At 32.8% G+C, this 22231-nt stretch overlaps 1 protein-coding gene across 4 annotated transcripts in view; it reads left to right on the forward strand.

Annotated features, from left to right (window-relative positions):
* Nucleotides 1-22231, forward strand: part of CLGN (calmegin) — a 55395-nt gene that overhangs the window by 16134 nt on the left and 17030 nt on the right. For all 4 annotated transcript variants that reach the window (XM_021670321.2, XM_021670322.2, XM_064383860.1 and 1 more), the window contains exons 2-8: nt 1061-1213; nt 3519-3592; nt 4249-4307; nt 8244-8385; nt 11610-11691; nt 13130-13322; nt 16285-16474. In XM_021670321.2, the coding sequence (XP_021525996.2) occupies nt 1070-1213; nt 3519-3592; nt 4249-4307; nt 8244-8385; nt 11610-11691; nt 13130-13322; nt 16285-16474 (884 nt within the window). In that variant the 5' untranslated portion in view covers nt 1061-1069. The remainder of the gene's footprint in view (nt 1-1060; nt 1214-3518; nt 3593-4248; nt 4308-8243; nt 8386-11609; nt 11692-13129; nt 13323-16284; nt 16475-22231) is intronic.

Genomic DNA, 22231 nt, shown 5'->3' on the forward strand with positions numbered 1-22231 from the left:
ATACACTAGAGCACAAACAAAGCACTTAGAATGTATTTTTTTCAACAGATTAATTATTTGGAACCTGAAGTGTGCATTCATTTGAAAGAGAGGATATGGGTCTAAAGCTATATTAATATTCATTATTACTACTATTATTTTATGCATTTCTATTTTGCTCAAAAATTATTAATAGCAAGTCAAACAAAATACCTTTTACTATGTAACATGGAAGGCTCTTCAACTTTTAGAACAATGAAACTTTTAGAGTTCACAGTTAATAAGCAATTTGCAGATGTACTAATTTCTGTGCCAGTAAGTAGAAAATTAAGGAAATAAACCTTTTTTGTTGTGTCAAATTGATCCCTTTATATTTACTTCCTATCTCAGTTATACCTCTTTTGTGATTTAGAGAGATCAAAATCTCCTAATAAATGACAGCATACATCATTTTTGTGTTTTCTTTGTCCATAAATATATAAGTAATTGTGAAATCATGAAATTACAGTAATTATAAATGCAAAAGAACTTTCTCCATAGCAGTCTACCTGATTAGAATAAGCCTGGTATTTGTTTGATCTTTTGAGTGTGATTTGATTTTAGCAAAACACTACCACATCAAATTTGTGAGAAAAAAATTTTTTGTTTCTTTTTTTGGTGTTTATATATAAATGTATTTTGGTTTTATAATTACAAAATTTTCATTTTTATGTTTATATACACTTATGCAACATTGTAATAAAAACAATTTCAGTGAACATTTAGGAATCATGATACTTTTTCTTTTAAAGAGGTCTACATATTATTTGTGTTTGATAATTACTATCACCTACATCTTTAGCTTTTGTGCCATTGGCTCTTTGTTTTTGGATGAAGACCTGCAGCTATAGAATCTGTTTCCTACAAGATTTGAAGTTTCTATTTTCACTGGCTCAAAGCATAATTTAAATAATTTTGTTAGTGATTTGTTTTCAAAGCCTTCTTAAAATAAAGGAGCTATTATGGAGAAATTCATTCCTTCTACATATACTTAACACTTATTTTCACAGCTTTGTTTATTTTCACTAATTACTTTTCACAGATAATCAATATGCGTTTCCAAGCCTTTCGGCTATGTTTGGGTCTTCTGTTCATCTCAATTAATGCAGAATTTATGGATGATGATGTTGAGATGGAAGACTTGGAAGAAAATTCTAAAGAGATTGATGATAATGAAGGTGAACTTTCCACAGAGGTATGGTTATTGAGAAATGAGATGTAAATTATTCCTTTACATATTACAATGAAAAGGATGATTCATTTCAGTGCTAAAAGTCTTCATTTTAGAGATAGATAGAAAAACATTGATTTTTTTCGAAGCATTTTATTGCTTTATTTTTTAGAGTGCCCATGTACTCCAGAAATTTGTGCATGACACCTAGCACAGTTTCTTAAACAAATAAATATGGGGGAGGTATTTACTATCAAAATAGAAGTTTGTCACTGGTTATAGAGACCTACACTAAGAATAAGGTTTTTATTTGTATTTCTGACATTGCTAGATCTTTTCAAATAAAAGGCCATATAATTTACATTTCTTGAAGAAGTAAAGTATCTGTCTTTATTTCTCTGAGGAAAGAAAATGCTAAGAAGGAGGTTAAATTAGAAAAGGAAGTGATGATGAGGGTTGGGCATTTAGTAAAGGTGACCTATGTTTCTGTCTCAGCATTAAGACATGTATTTTGAAGTAGTGATTAACAGGAGTCTGAGAAATTGCAGGGATTTTTGTATACCTTGACAGTACAAAAGAGCTTTTACATTGAGGAATATTCATATTTAACCCTGTGATAACCAGAAATATTTTTGATGGTGAGAAAGCATTAATTGTATTGTGCCAGCTACTCTTTGAAGGGCCCAGGGGAATAATATGTCGTTGTTACAGATTCCCTTATTTCATTTCCTTTTATTAAGAATTTTTCATTTGCAAATATGTTATTTCACTGTTTAAGGGTGAAGAGTGTATTTCCCCTGTTAAATTTTAAGCTCTGCAAGAACAGTTTTTTTTAAAGCCTAGTTCTATAATCTGCAGAAAGTAAGTACTCCAAGTACTAATAGTGACTGACTTGGATACGGTTATTACAGGGTCTTTGAAGGTTAGTATTAATACTTCAAAGAAATTGACAGATAACTACCACTCTTGACTTTTTTGGTGACAGTTTGAGAATATCATAAGTGGGAAAGAATTATTTTGATGCTTCTAATTTTACAGCATGAGTAATCTAGATAGGGTGAAGTATAAATAAAGGGCAAGATAAACTGATTTTAAGGGTGGCCTACCGAAGAAGTCTTATGTGACACCATTGCCCATTTTGTCAATCTATAAAAATATAGAGAACAGTAAAGTTGTAATTCAGTAAACTTCAAAGAAGATTGGCAATTTTGGCAGCTGAATCGATTCTGTCAGTAATTATGTGGAATTTTGTGTAATTACTGCTTTTCCTCTCTTAAACAGACAGGAAGTGTTATACTATCAGGGTGTGATAGGGACAGTAAAAAACAGAAAAAGTATTTCTGCACCCTTTTCCCTAAAGCCTAATGGAAGAAATCTCATAACTAATAATACAATCACCAAAGGCTGATTCAGAGAGAACCCAGACAAACCTATTACTTTAGGCAAAATTTTATTTATTCATCATCAGTTTAAATTATCTTTTAATAGTTTATCAATCTTTACGCTTTAAATTATTTTGCTGGCAAATTCTGTATCATGTAGTAAAAATGTATGAGCTTCAGAGCCAGTCTTGGCTTTATGTGTAAGTTCTACAATTACCTAACTGTGCAACAGTAAGCAAGTTATTTTGTCTCTCCCAGTTTCATCATATATAAAATGGGTACCAATGGTACTTTCCCCATAGAAATATTGTGAGAATTAAAGGAGCCACTATATCACCAGCAATACCACTGCCACCATCATCATTATTGCCATCCTAACAGCTAACACTTCAAAGGCACTTGCAACAATGCTTTGTTGGTAATTGCTTTGCAATGCTATCTCCATAGATTCTTTTCATTCTCTGGGCTCCTAATCTTGGAAAATTATATTATCATCTTTTAGAGTACCTAATAGTAAAATTTAAGAGTTAATTTTAAAAGCCCACGTTCTTACTAAGCTCTTCATCTTACATGCTTTTCATTATGCTATTTCCTTTGCTCCCAAAGCTTTTTATCCATAAATGTTGTCATTTGTCAGAGTCCTTTCAAGACCATGTACATGTGTCATAAGACCTTCTCCAATCACTTCTTTCCATTCCTTCAGTGTCAGGAGGGGTCAGTTCATCCACTGTTTGCACGTATAGTATTTTTGTCATCATGGTATTTCTTGTATTTTCTTATACCTTATCATTACTAGGACACAAAGTTTTGTTTCCTATTTGAGTTTGTCATCTCATATCTGTATTACTTGTATGTACATCGCATACTACATTCTTCACTAGGAAGATTATTTAATTTAAATATTTGTGAAAATGAATAACTTTGGATTTGTAAAATTTCTTTTCTAGATAAAATATAAGACACCTCAACCTATAGGAGAAGTATATTTTGCAGAAACTTTTGATAGTGGAAAGTTGGCTGGGTGAGTATTCATTTAAGAGAATGTTTTCTTTGATTTGTTAGCTTTTTTGAAGTTATTAGGTTTTGGCCTATGAAAATTACCTCTACTACAGATCTATATAAATTTTAAAATACTTTAATTGACATTGTAAATCAGTACTTATTATATTTTTGTTATTGATAGAATATTTCATTTGAATATTTATTCAAAGAAAATATACAATTAATTCTGAATGTAAAGATGAAATTTATAACATTTCTTCATTCTCTAGGACAGATTATTAACACTCTAAGTTCAGATGACAAATATGAGTTACTGTTCTCCTCTAAATGGAAAAAACAATAAAAGTTAATATTAAAGTGATTATTATATGTCAGATATTCTAAAAAAGTAGATGATTACCATATTTAATGCTCATTTTACAGGTGAAGAAACTGAAGCTTCCAGTGCCTTACCTGTGATTATACAGCTAGTAAATTATAGATTCCAAATTCAGTTTAACTTAGCCCTTCAGAATTATGTGTAGGCATCCTTATTTAGCCTCTAAGTATGAATTTATTGTTGAATGAAAAGTGACTGTATTGAGTGATCTTTTCTTGTGTTTCTGTATGCATTGTAACTATAAATTGCTGATTTTATTGTTAATGACATATATGTATGTCCAACTTTATTTTCAGGTGGGTCTTATCAAAAGCAAAGAAAGATGACGTGGATGAGGAGATTTCAATATACGATGGTAAAATATTCATTTAAGTATTAGATATAACCAGTATGGCCTGGAGTTCACTAACCTTTGAGACTATATTTCTGTTAAATTGTGTTGGCTGGAGTCCCCCATCCGGCCTCACAGTAAAATGTTCAGTCTTTTATCTTGTCCCTCTTCAATATTTCTGAAAAACCCTTCAGTATTTCTGAAAATTCCACTCTTAAGGCAATTAGTCTAGTTTTCTAACTGAACAGTTGAATTTTCACTCTAATGTCTTTTTCATTTCCTGAAGCAGTATTTCCCAGGCTACTGCTATCTCTATGGTTTCATCTCAAGCGTAGACACACCTAGATCAAATTATAATTTATGGTAAGATTCTCGTAGCAAGCACAAAACAGAGGATAACTAATGAGAGCTACAAGGTAATGTGGCAACTTCTGCAACCCACATCTCCAGGTCTATATCAGTATCTGACAGGATTCTCTTCAGCCTTAGCTCTAGAAAGAAATGTCCTATAGGCAGGGGTCATATTGTCTTCCCTAACAGCACTACCCTGAAGTGTGACCAAATACTTTCTTCTTTGTGGTCTAAACACCAGCCTCCTTAATTGTTATATGCTGAAGCAAGATCAGCCGCTTCTCACGGTGACTGATAGTGGTAATTTCTTCTTTCTCAGAGGACCTCATACTCACAAGCATGTGACCTTGCACTGAGACCCCGATAGGCAGTTACATCACAACAGCAAAATAGATAGAATGTTGGATGTCAGCTGTCTGCTTCCTTTTCATAGTTTCTGTTTTGAGGTAAGATAAAGATCATGCCTGTATGTCTTCCTTTGCATAGCGTTCGTCATCCCAGCAAATGCCCTGTGCATACACACACACACACACACACAGACACACACACGCTCTGCTGGTGCAATGTAATTTAATACAGCCTCTATGGAAAAAAGTATGGAGATTTCTTTAAAAACTGAAAGTAGATCTACTATTTAATCCAGCAATCCCACTACTTCTTTTTTCTGTGTATATGGTGGTGTCCTTTTTGGAGTAGATAAGTTTATATATATATATATATATGTTCCCTTTTATGTTCTCTTAAATGTTCCCTTTTCACCACATCCATGCCAATTTTTTTTTTTTTTTTACTTTTTAATAATGGCCATTCTTACAGGGTAAGGTGGCATCTTGTTGTGATTTTAATTTGCATTTCCCCGATGATTAGTTATGTTGAACATTTTTAAACATGTTTGTTTGCCATTTGTATATCTTCTTCTGAGAAATGTCTATTCATGTCATTTGCCTACTTTTTGATGGGATTATTTTTTTTCCTTGCTGATCTGTTTGAGTCCCTTGATTCTGGATACTAGTCCTTTGTCAGATGCATAGTTTGTGAATATTTTCTCCCATTCTGTGGGTTTTCTGTTTTCTCTGCTTATTATTTCTTTTGCTGTGCAGAAGCTTTTTAGTTTAATTATGTCCCATTTATTTATTTTTGTTGTTGTTGCATTTGCTTTTGGGATCTTGGTCATGAATTCTTTGTCTAAGCCTAAAGAGTTTTCCAGGAAAAAAAATTTTATGGTTTCAGATCTTAGGTTTAAGTCTTTAATCCATCTTGAGTTGATTTTTGTATATGGTGACAGGTAAAGATTCAGTTTCATTCTTCTGCATGTGGCTTGCCAGTTTTCTCAGTACCATTTATTAAATAGGATGTTCTTTCCCTAATTTGTGTTTTTGTATGCTTGGTTGAAGATCAGTTAGTTGTATGTGTTTTGCTTTATTTCTGGTTCTCTATTCTGTTCCATTGGTCTGTGTGTCTACTTGAGACCAGTACCATATTGTCTTAGTAACTATGGCCTTGTATAATTTGAAGGTAATGTGATACCTCCAGATTTATTCTTTTTCCTTAGGATTACTTTGGCTTTTGAGGCTCTTTTTTGGTTCCATATTACTTTTTGGATTTCTTTTCTAATTCTGTGAAAAATGTTGGTATTTTGACAGGAATCGTATTGAATCTGTAGACGGCTTTGGGCAGTATGATCATTTTCGTGATATTGATTCTTCCAATCCATGAGCATGGGATGTGTTTCCATTTCTTTGTGTCATCTATGGTTTTTTTCAGCAGTGTTTTGTAGTTCTCTTTGTATAGATTTTTCACCTCCGTTAAGAATATTCCTAGGTTTTTTTTTTTTTTACAGCTATTGTAAAAGACATTGAGTTTTTCATTTAATTTTCAGTTTGGTCGTTGTTGCTGTATAGCAGTGTTACTGATTTGTGTACATTGATTTTTTTAACCTGAGACCTGTACTGAATTCATTTATCAAGTCTAGTCATCTTATGGATGAGTCTTTAGGGTTTTCTAGGTATATGATTATATCATTAGCAAACAGTGATCGTTTGACTTCCTAGTTTCCAATTTGTATGTCCATCATTTCTTTCTCTTGCCAGATTGCTCTGGCTAGACCTTTCTAGATAAAGTTGTTCTTTTTAAAATAAGACCTTTATAGGGGGCAAGGGGCAAACTACAAGTTAGTGATAATACAATTCATCATCAATGTGAGAGAAAGAAAACTCTACCTTAATCTTTTTCAAAAAAAGTATACTATGACCAAATTAGAGGGAGAAAGAAAGGAAAGTTGGAAATTTAATAAAAACCCACACATTTTTTAAAATCTAAAAAGGTATACACAATTATAAACCAAAATTACCTCTCTTTGATTTACAAGACTGTGTCTGGTTCTTGCATTATTTTTCTTAGAAAGAAAACAAAATGATATAAGAGCATTTGTGATTCCAAAGTGCTCATTAATGAATATTTTGAGTTGACACAATACTGGAAAATAGCCAGTTTTTGCTGAATTGAATTTTCTTGGAATAGGCAATACCTATAATTTTCAAAACAGAAGATTTTACACAAGTTAATGTAAGTTGATTTTCTATTCTAAAACCAGTAAAGGAGTAAAATCTAACACATAACTTTTGGACTACAAGTAGCCCACCCAGCTTTGCATTGTATGTGGTCTATAATCTAATTTCCAGAATGTCCTAATCTTAACATGGAAAATTATAACCCAGAGAAGTCCTAACTCAGTTTTGCCTTGTAATAGCTTAGCACTTAGGCAGTGCTTTGCTGCCTTCTTGGCCAAAAGTTCTGAGAGCTGATTAGTGTAGCTTGGGAAGGGTTTGTGTGAATTAAGCATGCAGTTTTCAAAATGAACTTTAAATCTTTACAATAACTGCTGCAAGTAAGAAAAGAACCTGATGAGTATTGTGCATTTCAAAATAAATAGACTGCTCATTTTGTGTTAAGGATGCTCTTTGTGTCACATGCTGTTTTAAATGTCATTTTAAAAATATAATATTGACAGACCCTATTGAAACAAACCACATTTTATAATTTCATTGATTTAAAAGTCTTTCATAGAAAAAACAAACTTATTAAGCTTCAAGAGTGACTTAACCCTTTGGGAGGCCAAGGTAGGCAGATAACCTGAGGTCAGGAGTTCAAGACCAGCCTGACCAATATGGAGAAACGCTGTCTCTACTAAAACTAAAAAATTAGCCAGGCATAGTGGCACATGCCTGTAATCCCAGCTACTGGGGAGGCTGACACAGGAGAATCACTTGAACCCGGGAGGCGGAGGTTGTGGTGAGTCCAGATCGCACCATGCAGCCTGGGCAACAAGAGTGAAACTCTATCTCAAAAAAAAAAAAAAAGGAGGTGACTTAATTAGACACTACAGTGTTTGCTATTAATTTTCACAATTTTAGTTAAGAAAATAAAATCATTTTTTCAGAGAAAGAAAAATGAGCAGGCATACATGTATAGTTGCACATATTTCCTGATTTAAAATTATTTTTCCCAAATCAGGCTTCCTTGAAAAAATTATTGCTCACAACTGCTGATAAATAATTCTTAGGTCAATGTTTTCTGTTTCAGTTTAATTTGCTTTGCTTTATTTTTTAGGAAGATGGGAAATAGAAGAGTTGAAAGAAAACCAGGTACCTGGTGACAGAGGACTGGTATTAAAATCTAGAGCAAAGCATCATGCAATATCTGCTGTATTAGCAAAACCCTTCATTTTTGCTGATAAGCCCTTAATAGTTCAGTAAGTGTTGCTATGTTTTCGAATACTTTCTCTGAATTTTGTATTAGCTTCAGCTTCTGAATATAGCTTGTATTTTGAAAATGGATGTAAAAATCTAGATCTTCCTTTTTTGTTTCACTTAGTTAAATACACAAATGTGCAAATACACACAAACATACCTATGCTTTTAAAAGCAGGTAAATGATAAAGTTATATAAAGATCAACCACTCTCATGACCTAGTACTAATATTTATATTTGTTTATTTCAAGGAGTTGTATGTGGGCTATTAAGCAATGTATTTATTTTGGTCTGAGTGCTTGCATTGACTAAATGAGGAAGAGATAGTTTGGATCCCTTCAAAAAATTTTAAAAATAAAATTATGTGATATATGCTGTAATAAAAATAATTCTGCTGCCATAAACTATATAATGCATAGTAAAAATCACCATTTTTGTTTTACTCTTAAAGTTACTTGTTATCAAAATATTAAACTTAATATATTGAGTAGAATCGTAAATATTGCTATTAAACCAGTGATAATATTCAAAGGCAGAAATTTATCTTAAAAATAAATGTTTATGAATACCAGGGTCTTTCAAGCATGAACCCCTTTGAAAGGTCACAGTCTCATACATAATCCTTTCCTTCAACCTCTACACTTCTCTACTATGCCTGGCATGGTGCCTGACAGGTATAATCCAGCACTTTAGGAGGCCAAGGTGGGCAGATAGCTTGAGCCCAGGAATTCAAGACTAATCCGGGCAACATGGCAAAGCCCTGACTCTACAAAAAGTTTTTAAAAATTAGCCAGGTGTGGTGGTGCCTACCTGTAGTCCCAGCTACTCTGGAGGCTGAGGTGGGAGGATCACCCAAGCCCAGGAAGTCAAAGCTGCAGTAAGCCAAGGTCACACCACTGCATTCCAGCCTCGGTGACAGAATAAGATCCTGCCTCAAAAAAAAAAAGAAAAAGAAAGAAAAGAAAAGGAGGATCAAGAATTGAATAGCAGTCTTTCATATGATTAAAAATAATTCAAAGGAGAGTGAATGTTTGTCTCCTCTTAATATTGATAAAATGAAATGGGGTAAATAAAATGAAGAGATTTATATTAAATGCTGATTTATGATATAACTTTACTCTAAAGCTGCTTTTCCCAAATTGTATATATGTTAATGTACATGAATATAATTGAAGATGAAGAATATCCTAACTTAAAAAATAGGAAATATGTTAGCCCATTAATGACTAAGAAGTTCTACATATGAAAACCTGTTTTCAGCATTACTGCTGTGTTTCCCAAACATGTTTGATCACGTAAGTTTATTTTCCCACCTAACAATAATTACTATTTAGTGGAACAATTTGAGAAATGATACTCTAAAGAAATTAAGATTGACACATATTCTGCATATGTCCTTGGATTTCCTATGGCTGGAAGCTTAGCAGCAGTCAAGCTGTATGATAAATATTTTGGTAATCCATTGTGAATCATTTATACTAGGTAAAAGTTAATGATCTGAAAACTCTGAAAGTTTGCAGTATGAGAAATAGACAATGTGATTGAATCTAGGCATAATGGAACAACAAAACCATCTTCACATTTATGGAACCAGTGTACAAAATTGTTTTTTCTAGTTCTTACCATCTTACAGAATGTTTTATCCTCAGATAACCTATTATAAAGCAATATCTTTTTAATTTTTTTTCTAAAAACGATGACTTGTAAGTCATATCATGCATCATGTCTTCTACTTATAGTCTTCAAAGACATAAATTTCATAAAAAATTTTTCTCAGCTATTGCTTAAAATAACAACTTTGAGGAAAACAAACTGTTCTTTATTTAAAAAATGAAAAAGAACAAAAGAATACCTTCCTTCTGATTATCACAGAAGCATTTTGAGCATGTATTTGCCCCTCATTGGGCATGATGTCCTTTAATCATCTTAACAATCCTTTGAGGTGTAAGTATGGGCCATGTCTCCATATTATAGATGAGCAAATAGAGACTTAGAGCTTAAATGACTTGCTCTTACCCAAGGAGTCACTAAAGTAAATGGCAGAATCAGAATAACTCTCAAGTCTTTCTGACTTTAAAGTACATGCTTGTAGCCACTGTTGTTGATAGCTTAAGGTAGAAAGCATAGGGGAAAATCACCCCTTGCAAATCAGAGATACTTAAAATTTTGTTTCCTCTGTTTTTTTAATACAAAATATGTACATCAATTGAGTTCAAACTGTTAAAATTTTGTATGCTATCCTACAAATTATGATTTATATCATATAAATTATGTTTTACCTTCTTGTCACTAAATTTTTTCAGAAAAATTTAAAACTATAGTCCCTTATTAAAATGATCATTATTTCTGGTTGTTTCTCTAGTTGTCATGTCTTTTTGTTTTAATTCATTTAATGAAATCATAACCTTTTTTTTTTTTTTACTGTTTCCACTTTGACAGCCATTTCCTCATTGATTTTTGTCACATATAATTCATCAATTTAACAAAAAAAACTCTCCTAAATTCTATTTAGTAAGTCTATGCTTCATAGCTATAAAAAGGCTATTTACTTTTAAAAACTACCAACAAATAAAAAAACTTAGCTGAGAATTACATTGTGTTGTAAATTCATGAGAAGACTCTCATGTTAGTTCACTCTTTTAGCTGTTATACTAAACAGCAAAAATTTCCCATATCTCCTGGCTGTTTAGGTCTGAAAAAATCCGGCTTATTATTGAGATTACGAATCTCTGGTGGAGGTATTTAATTAAATATACAACTTATTTAACATGGTAAGGTATAGTGACCTCTAGGTATCTAAGATCATTAGCAATTTCTTAGACATCTTGCTTTAGCTGTGGTTCTTAGGGCTTTTGGTTTTTTTTAGTTTATAAAGTATATGTATAGTGCCTACCTTATCAGAATTTGAAGTTTCCTGTTATAGTTTTAGTCACAGTATCTTATTCTTAATCTCAATTTTGATGGAAAAAAATATTTAAACAAATTGGTTTGTCTGCAGTTGATTATAATCATTCTATTTTTAATATTTTAATGATGTGTTTTGTATTACAGCAGTAGAAAAGCATTTCTGCTTATTTCCTATAGGTTGTAGATACACTTTTTATGAGCTTTCTGATAATGTAAAAAAAATTATACTTACATGAATTGAGAATAATACATTAGATTTTAAAGGGCAATTTATAATTTTTATTTATCAGTAGTACGGTTCTTTTTCCCTTTATTCAGATATGAAGTAAATTTTCAAGATGGTATTGATTGTGGAGGTGCATACATTAAACTCCTAGCAGACACTGATGATTTGATTCTGGTATGATATTTTAATATTTATGAAAACCTTATTAGAGTTAATAAGTATTTTTAAGGAACAATTGATAAAACTGAAAATTTCATCTTCAACTGAAATTGAAAAGAACTGTAGATACTTTTTTCAACATGAATTTATATAGCTACAATTTGCCTTCAAGTTTTATATAAAGCTGTGTTACTTGAAGGCACCAATTTTATAATCTTCAACAACATGAAAAAGTTTACCATGTCTGTATGACAAAAACTACATAGTAGTTATAAATTCTCTTGGAAATATAGTTTAGAGTTATTTTCTTTACAGAATAAGACTCTTAAGTTTGTTTAGAGAAGTATGATAACAAAGTGAAACAGTGAAACAAAATGGCCTAAGAACCAAATTAAAAGGAGTTGGCAGCCCACAGAAAGTAACTAATTTTAAAAACTTTCCATGATGAAGCAGCTTTATACTTCTTAGAGGTTATATTAGGACCATTGGAACGTTGGGTATATTGCTTATAGCCTTCTCAAGAGGCTGTTTCAGACTTTTTGCATGTAACAGAAATAAGATAAATGATACATCAGAAGAATATTTTCAGAACACATGGCTGTATATAAGCTATGAAATGTGGATGAAAGGCTTTTTCATATACTATTCATAATTATTAGGATCAAGGGAAAGAGAGGCCATTGTAGTATATGCTGAAGCTCTTGTTTTAGATGTAAGGTGATGAACACTTGAAGGTAGGATGACAAAAAAATCTAATGCCAAGTATTTCTATAAGCACTTTATCTAATTAATTCACTTAATCCTCAGAGACCTCTTATAAGGTAGGTACTATTATCATCTCCATACTTCAGAGGTGATGAAATGGAGGTGCAGAGAGGTTTAAAAATTAACTCAGGGTGGCCTACAGCTAGTTTAAGTGGCAGTGGTAGGATTTGAACCCTAGTATCTGACTCCATACCCCGTGCTGTTAACTACTATGCCATGCCAAATAAAGAAATACATGTCTCCATGTCTGTTTTTATGTCTGAACTAATCTCTCTTCATTTTGTGCTCAGAGGGTCATTTTCTGGTATCTTCCTAAATAATAGTAATGGATAATAATTTTAGTCTTAAGGCCATAAATATGATTTCCTCTAATGCCTAATTATCTCAGTAAAATATTAGTAATACAAATTTACATAGATAATTAAAGCATATTATGATGTTGCTGGAGTATTTTCAGCTTCTGTCTTACATCTTCAGGAAGGAGGTAGTGTGTACTTAAAAATATCTATATTGAAGTAAAATTTGTCATTTTCCCATGTCCTTTGTTGTCACTTGTATTAAATAGCTGGCTCTTTGGTGAATTATCATTTAATATATTTTTGTAAACTCTACCCATTGGATAGAATATAGAAATTCATTAATTACTCTGTGATTCTGGACTAATGTCAACACTCATCTCTCTTTGAAGGAAAACTTTTATGATAAAACATCCTATACCATTATGTTTGGACCAGACAAATGTGGAGAAGATTATAAACTTCATTTTATCTTCAGACATAAACATCCCAAAACTGGCATTTTTGAAGAGAAACATGCCAAACCTCCAGATGTAGACCTTAAAAAGTTCTTTACAGACAGGAAGACTCATCTTTATACCCTTGGTATATCCTTTTAATTTATTCATGTATTCAAAAATATTTGCTCACTATTGATATATTCATGGCAAGTGCTTTAGGAAAAAACAAACATGTACCCCATCCTGAAGGAGTTTATCTTTTTGGGAAAATAGGACATACATAATGACAGCACAGGTAAAAGATAAAGCTCCAGATGAAAAAGAGATGAGACACAGACAAGAGTTCACAAGCAATATTACTTCCAGCTTGGAGACTTGGAACCAAGCTAGGAAATATTATCTTTGAACTCATCTTGAAGTAAGATAGAATGTGGAGGACAGTAGGGTAAAAGGACATTTTAGACTTTGTGACAGTGGTGCTGTAAGAACAGAAAACTAGAAAATAAAAAGGAAGAAGCCCTTAATGCCAGGCTATAAAGTTTAGACTTTATTCTGTAGGCAGTTGTGATTATTGTTACGTCCTACATCATGTTGGTAGTGCCATGTACTTCAAAATGAAACGCACTGAGCAGCCATATGTTAATATACTAAAGTAAATAGAAATTTGCATAGGTTTGGGGGTGAGGGACATTATAAGGAATTGTTTCTCCCATTCTCAAGTATAATGGTTATAGAGCTCTGGTCAGCTCACAATCAAAATCAGAGCATATTAGAACCAAATAGGACATTTTGAAAGGGCTCTATTGGCTTCTTTTCTCAAGTTTCAATTCCACCCAAGATTAAAGTATTTCAATCTTTTCCCCCAAAGGCGGCTGCCATTGTAGAAACATTCATTTTGTCTCCTAGGGCAATGCCCATTTTATCTTAATATCAGATTTGTTATAATAAACATCTTCATGAAATAATTGAAAAATAAAACTAGGCATTTTGGGGAACACCAAGTAAACTGTAAAAATAATGAGAGAATATAACTAGAACATTTGACTTTGTACAAACCTGGTCAAAAGCAATTTGGTAATACATGTCAAAGGCCATAGAGGTTTATATCTTCTGAAACCACAATCCCACTTTCAGATACTTATTAAGGGAAATAATCCAGAAGAAAGAAAATTACTTATGTATGAAGATAAACTGAAAATTGGGAGCAACCTAAATGTTATGATTAGGGGAGTTTTCTGCACCATACAAAGATGATAACAATGAAAATATTTAGCAACAGGGGGAAATGTATATAATATTAAAATGGTGAGAGCAAGATTCAAATTGTAGGCACATCATAATGGCCCTGCAAGCAAAGAGAGAAGGACTAGGGGAAAATGACTAATTTTCATTCATCACTTGACATGTACCATGTTGTATGCCAGGCACTTTGGAACCATCATGTGAGGTGAGCAGCAGTCTCTCTATTTTGCCTTAGCTTAGTTAAATAACTTGCCCCAGGAAACAAGAGTAACTGAAGGGCTAGAATTGAAAATCAAGTCTGACTCTTAAACACTTATTTTTCTTACTACTATACTTGTGCTAGGATTACTGAATGCCTTTTTTCTTTTGAAAAATCTTAATACTATTATATTTTTATGACACTATTCTGTAGTTGTTTTAAGAACCTTAAGAGTACCTTTATAGACTTTATATGATCCAGTGCCTTTTGTTATCAATTAAGATATGTAATACAGTTTTCTAAATGAAAATTTTTGTTGGGGAGCAAAGATTTTGAACAGTCTTTTTTCACATATGCCTGTTCATCATATGGATTCTTTGTTTTGACTGAAGTTTCTAAGAATCAATTTCAGTTGCAAAATTTATTCAGAAAGCTTTTTTTTTTTTTAAGATTTTTCTATCTTTTGAATTAGGAAGGATCTAGTTGTTTTTTGCAGTTAAGATCTTACTCTTAGCTCTTCTTCAATCTTGATTTTTCGTTCATTTTAGTAATGTAATTTTATGATCTCAGCTTTAATGCAAGAGGAAATTGTGGAGAAAAGAGAAGAGAGAAACTATTAGTGTGGCTTTGTATTATTTGAGTTTGTACATAAATTGAATTCTTTGGTTTTGATATGAATAATTTGGCATTGTGATTGAAGCCTCTGGAGTTGTTACTACTTCAGAGCTATTTCTTCATAAAATGGTAGCCCACTTCACTAAAGTCAAGATGATCCTTATATTTGTTGATAGCTCCTAACTTCTTTCACTTACTGAAAGCAAGTGTTAGACAGCTATTTACATCTGTCATTCTTTCCAAAGATCTAAGTTTTACCCAGTGATCCCCGTATTTCCAAAATTAGGACAGAGATATTTTATTTTGTCACTACAAAGGATAAGGGAGTCCTTTATGTCATTTTTGGCATGGGACTTTTAGAGGGCTAGAATTTACCTTGAAACAAACATGCAGGTAAATATAAACTTGAATATCATAAATTACCTGTAAGATATTTTACACTATAGTATATAAGTCATTGAGTTTGAATGCCAGTGAACCTTATCTTTAAAGAGTTCTATGAAATGGAAGTAACATATCAATGTTAATTTCCTGATTTTGGTGCCTGTATTGGGGTTATATAAGAGAATATCCTTGTTTGTAAGAAATAGGCATTAAAATATTCAGGGGTGATGTGTATGAAGTCAGTAACTTCCTCTCAAATGGTTCAGGAAAAAAACAAGTTTTTTGTGTTATACTTGCAACACTTGAAGATTGTATCAAAAAAATTTTAATACTGAAAAAGATTAGGTTGTATTCTATAACTGTAAAAGAGTAAAGCTGACTGGTTATGAGTCCCAAAACAGAGCTATTTGGTATTATTTTTTATTTGAGAAGTAATGGAGCATTTCATTGTAAAAAAAAATGAATTGTAAAACAAAATTTTATCTTTATTTAGGACATACATTTGGTGATTTTGGAATATTTTGATTTAATGCATTGGTTATTCCTCTATTTCTGGTTGGGAATAGAAGCTTTACCCATGAACTTAAGGATAGTTGCATTCTTTGAAAGATTATTTTTTAAATGTCTATCAAAACGATAACTATAATATATTTAAATTGGTCCTCAGTGATGAATCCAGATGACACATTTGAGGTGTTAGTTGATCAAACAGTTGTAAACAAAGGAAGCCTCTTAGAGGATGTAGTTCCTCCTATCAGTCCTCCCAAAGAAATTGAAGATCCCAGTGATAAAAAACCTGAGGAATGGGATGAAAGAGCAAAAATCCCTGATCCTTCTGCCGTCAAACCAGAAGACTGGTAAGCAAAAAATTCAGTAGAAAAGTAGTGTTTGGAATAACTAGGTAATGAAACAGCATATAAGTGAAGTTTACAACCAATGAAGTTTATTCCTTTAAACATCAGAACTACTTATTTTATTTTGGGTGAAACATTTACTAAAATGGATTTTATACTTCCCTGCCTGTTAATATTTTTTACTTCTATTGATAATTATGTTGCATTTTTAATATATGTTTATTTTTGCTTTCAATGCTGTGGAGAAAAATTTCATAATTCCAAAATACCAGTGCTTTAATTTTCATTCCTAGTTTGATCTTTATTATATGTGTGTGACTGTTGTATATAGTTGTACTCTTTTTTAGTTAATGATTGCTTGGCTTTAAAATAGCCATATCCTCAACCTCTTATACAACTATATATGATTCTCTTATACTAGTGTGCTTAACCATAAATTTTTCACTAGCTGAGTATTTGTGTTGTTTCCATTCTACAGGATTATATTTTCCTTAAAAAGAAATGTATTCAGTTTCTGAGTTTCCATAGATTGTGTTCAGACGGTGAGAGATACCTGTATCTCTCTCCATTTACTGAGGTATTCTTTGTTCTTCAAATACGTTTTTTAATTTCTCCATAAAGATCTTGTTAACTTTATTGCTAAGGACTTTCTTTTTTTCTGCTGATTGGGTAACTCTTAATTACAGTTTCACCGAATACATTATCTTTTTATGTTTAGTCCAACATATTAATTATCTATTTCTTTGTAACAAATTACCCCAAAACATAGCAGCTGGGGAAAAAAAAAAAAAAAAAAAAAAAAAAAAACATTATGTCACATGGCTTCTGAGAGTCAGAATTCTGGGGGAGGCTTAGCTGAATGGTTATGGCTCAGCCCCTCTGTGAGGTTGCAGTCACATGGAGGTATACATTCATATATATGTCATATGAAGTAAGTCACATGAAGGTATACATTCATATGATACAGTATATATAGCTTTTGACATGGACTAGAGGATCCACTTCCAAATTGCTATTGTCAAGAAGTTTCCATTCTTCCTCACTTGGACCTTTCTTTAGGTCTCTTCATGATATGGCAGATGGTGTCTCCCAGAGGGAGTGAGCCAAGAGGAGGAGAGACAGTACAACCATAGAAATAGTGGTGTTTTGTATAACCTAATCTCAGAAATACCATGCCATCACTTGAGTTGCATCATTTGTCACACAGACCAATCCTGGTACAATTGGGAGGGGATTATACAAGGGTATGAATATGAATCAATAAATAATAATAAAAGTTCTTAGTTTACTGGGAGGTTTTTTTTTTATGATAGAGTGTTGTATAAGTACCTTTTGTGCATCTATTGAGATGACCCTTTGGGTTTTCTCCTTTATTTTCTTTGTATGGTGAATTATATTGGCTGATTTCTAATGTTGGACTGACCTTACAATCCATTTGGTCATCAAATATTATGCTTTTTATATTTGCTTGGTTCTAATTGTATTTTTTCCTGTCTTGTTTATTGAGGTATAGTTTCCATATAGTTAAATTCATTTTAGATATACCATTCTGTGAGTTTTAATAAGCATATACAATGATGTTACCATCACTACAATCATGACATAGAATATTTCCATTATCCCCGAAAGGACTCTCATATACTTTTGTCCTTATTTCCCTTTTCTGCCTTTAAACCTTGGCAATAACTGATCTGATTTGTGTCCCTGTAGTTTTATCTTTTCCGTAATATCACATACAATGGAATAATACAGTATATAAAGCTATATATAGCTTTCATAGCTGGTTTCTTTCACTTAGAATAATGCTTTTGTGATTCACTTGTGTTGTTGCATGTATTAGTTGTCAGTTTTGTTGCTGAATAGTATTCTTTTTCACATTTGATGGAAATTTTGGTGGCAAATTAGAATAAAGCAGTAACAAACATTTGTGGACAGGATTTTGTGTGGAAATAAGTTTTTTTCTTTTTGGGGGTAACTACTTAGGAGTGAGATTGCTGGATTGTACAGTAAGTGTGTATTTAAATTCATGAGAAACTGCCAAACTTTTCCAAAGAGCTGTACCATTTTGCATTCCCACCAGCATTGTGTAAGACTTCCAGTTGTTCTACAGTTACAACATTTTACATTACCTGGTTTTGTTCTTGTTTTTTGTTTGTTTTCCTTTGGCTATTTTAAAATGTTTGTAGTGACATTGTAGCTTTAGTTTATAGTTCCCTAATGACTAATCACACTGAGCATCTTTTCATTCACTTATCATTCATATCATTTTATTGATGAAGCATCTTTTTGATTTGTTCACTTTAAAATTGTTTTTTTATTATTGAGTTATGAAAGTTCTTTATATTCTGGATATAGATTTCATATTATCTATTGCTAACAAATTACCCCAAAACATACTGGCTTAAAACAATATTATTTCACAGTTTCTGTGAGTTGGGAATCTGAGTGCAACTTAGCTGAGTCCTCTGTCTGGCTCTGGGTCTCTCACAGGTTGCAACTGAGGTGTCAGCAGGGGCTGCAGTTATTTTAAGGCTCAACTAGGGTAGACACACTTTCAGTCTCACTAGGTGTTTTTTGGCAGGATTCAATTCAGGAAACTAAATTGTGAACGAACTGTGGGCCTCACATTCTTCCTGGTATTGGACAGAGTCTTCCCACATTGCAGAGTCCCTTGCAGTGTGGGCCTTTCCCTAGGGTAGCTCACAACATGACAGCTCTCTTCAGCAATGAAACAAGGAAGAGGGAAAGATAATGTAAAGAGGAGAAAAGTCACAATCTATACTAGGTTAACAGTGTTCTCCAAAAAGTCATGTCTACCCAAAACCTGTGATTATGACCTTATTTAGAAATAAGGTTTTTGCAGATGTAATCAAGTTAAGAGGAGGTCACACTGGATTACAGTGGGCCCTCAATCCAATATGACTAGTGTTCTTATAAGCGGAAAATTTGAACAGAGACACACGAGGAGAAAGCCATGTGACAAAAGAGGCAGAGACTGGTATCATGTACCCACAAGCCAGGGAATGCCAAGGATTTCCAGAAGCTAGGAAGAAGCAAGGAAGGATCCTCCCCTCGAGCCTTTGGAGAGAGCAGGGTCCTGCCAATAACTGCGATTTTGGACTTCAAGCCTCCACAACTACAAGATATGTGGCAACCCCAGGAAGTTAATACGTGTCTTTATAACTTAGTCTTAGCAGTAGCAAATCTTTGCTCATTAATAGCAAGTTATTAGGCCCAACCCATGCTCAAGAAGAGGGAATTATGTATGGGAGTGAGTTACCAGGAGGTAGGGATCATTGGAAACCCATTTCAGATGTTGCCTGCCTCAGTCAGAGAGGAATGCAGTCCTGACCAGCATTCTGATTGCAACCCATCAAAGAGGCTAATCCAGAGGACCTAACCAAGTTATGCTCAGATTCCTGACCTATAGAAACTACACGGAAAGAGATGTGACTATTTTAAGCCCTTAAATTTTGAAGCAATTCATTATGCAGCAATAGACAATTAATATAAGATATATAGTGTACAAATATCTCCTCCCAATCTGGAGCTTGCCTTAATTTTCTTAATAGAAATTTTAAATTTTCATGAGGTACAATTTGTGAATATTCATCTTTGATAATTCATGTCTTTTGTGTTTTACCCAAAAAAGTTTTGCCTAAATGAAGGTCACAATGATATTCCTTTTTTTCTTCTGAACAAATAATTTTCACTAAAACTCTGTTCTGAGTTAGTTGTTTTATATGGTGTGAAATATAAATCAAGATACAGTAGTCCTCCCTTATTTGTGGGGAATATGGGCCAAGACCCCCCAGTGGATGCCTGAAATCAAGGATAGTACTGAACCCAATAAATACTACTTTTTTTGTAGACATACATACTTAAGATAAAGTTCAATTTTTAATTAGGCACAATAAAGGCACAATAATAGATTAACAATAACTAAAATAAAATAGAACAATTTTAACAATATACTGTAATAAGAATTATGGGAATATGGTCTATCTCTCTCTCAAAATATCTTATTGTACTGTACTCACCCTTTTTTTTTTTTTTTTTTTTTTTTTTGTGAGACAGTTTCGCTCTTGTTACCCAGGCTGGAGTGCAATGGCGCGATCTCGGCTTATCGCAACCTCCGCCTCCTGGGTTCAGGCAATTCTCCTGCCTCAGCCTCCTGAGTAGCTGGGATTACAGGCATGCGCCACCATGCCCAGCTAATTTTTTGTATTTTTAGTAGAGACGGAGTTTCACCATGTTGACCAGAATGGTCTCGATCTCTTGACCTCGTGATCCACCCGCCTCGGCCTCCCAAAGTGCTGAGATTACAGGCGTGAGCCACCGCGCCCGGCCAACTCACCCTTCTTGTGATGATATGAGATGGTAATTCACATCACATTCACATTTAACTGAAACTGCAGAAAGTAGTTAAGAGGGGACTACTGTACATTTTAAAAAATACAAATGTCTAATTGTTTCAGCATCTCTTATCATCTATTTAATGTCTGTAATAATCTGATGTCCTCACTTTCATTCTTAATTTGGTAATTTGTGTTTTTTTCTTGGTATGTATAGCTAGAGGTTTATCAATTTTATATAACTTTTTGAAGAATCAGCTTTTTTATTAGTTTTTCCCCTCTATTGTTCTCTTTCTACTTCATTATTTTCGTCCTTCCTACTTTGGACTTATTTGCTTCTTTTTTTCTAACTTATTAGGGTAGGAAATTTTCCTTTTCTAATAGCAGTACCTGTAAATTTTCTCTAAGCATTCCTTTACATTCCACAAATATGTCATTTATAATAGCATTCAGTTCAGACTGTTTTCTAATTTCCCTATGATTTCTTTGATCTATGTGCTTTTTAAGTGTGTTGCTTTATTGTAAATTATTTATGAATTTTCCCAATATAATTTTTACTTTGACACCCAATTTAATTACATTGTGATCATACAGAAAATATTATGTATGAGTTTAAACTTTTAAAGATATATATCAATTGTATCAAGTTGGTTGATAGTGTTGTTCAAGGTTTCTATTATCCTTAATGGTTTTCAGCCTGTTTGTTGAAGAGTATTGTCTGAGAGAAGAGTATTAAGAGTTTTCATTTATAATGGTGGATTTTTCTTTATTTATTTTCAGTTCTGTCAGGTTTTGCGTTGTGTGTTTTGAAGATGTTAGTAGATGCATTAACAGTATTTCATGACCTCTTGGGGAACTGACCCTTTTATTTTTATAAACTTTATAAACACAGTGTTTTGTAATAGTCTCTTGAAGTCCACTTGGTCTGACATTAAATCAGCACTCCTGCTTTCTTTTAAATTAAATCAGTACTCCTGCTTTCTTTTAAAGTTTACATGGAATACTATTTTTCATTGTTTACTTGTAACATATACATGCCTTTATTTTTAAAGTAGATTTCTTATAGACAAACTATATTTGGGTCTTTGGAGTATTTAAACCATCTACGTTTAATGTAGTCATTGGCATGGTTACATGTAAGCCTACCACCTCACTACTTGTTTTCTGTTTGTTCCATGTATTCTGTGGTCCTTCATTAAAAAAAATTTTTCCAACTTGTTTTTGACTGAGTTATTTTCTATTATTTTAGTATTCCATTTTTTCTTCTCTGTTGGCATATTCACTTTTCCTCCCTAGTTTATTGTTTTATTCTTGCTCCTGTTCACAATATACATCTTTAACTTATCTTAGTCTACCTCAAATAATAATATACTACTTCACATCTGATTTAACTTGATAAGAGTCT

The sequence above is a fragment of the Aotus nancymaae genome, unplaced genomic scaffold, assembly GCF_030222135.1.
Source record: "Aotus nancymaae isolate 86718 unplaced genomic scaffold, 86718_ANA_hifiasm-v0.15.2.pri h1tg000033l, whole genome shotgun sequence".
In the NCBI taxonomy this organism is placed as follows: domain Eukaryota; kingdom Metazoa; phylum Chordata; class Mammalia; order Primates; family Aotidae; genus Aotus; species Aotus nancymaae.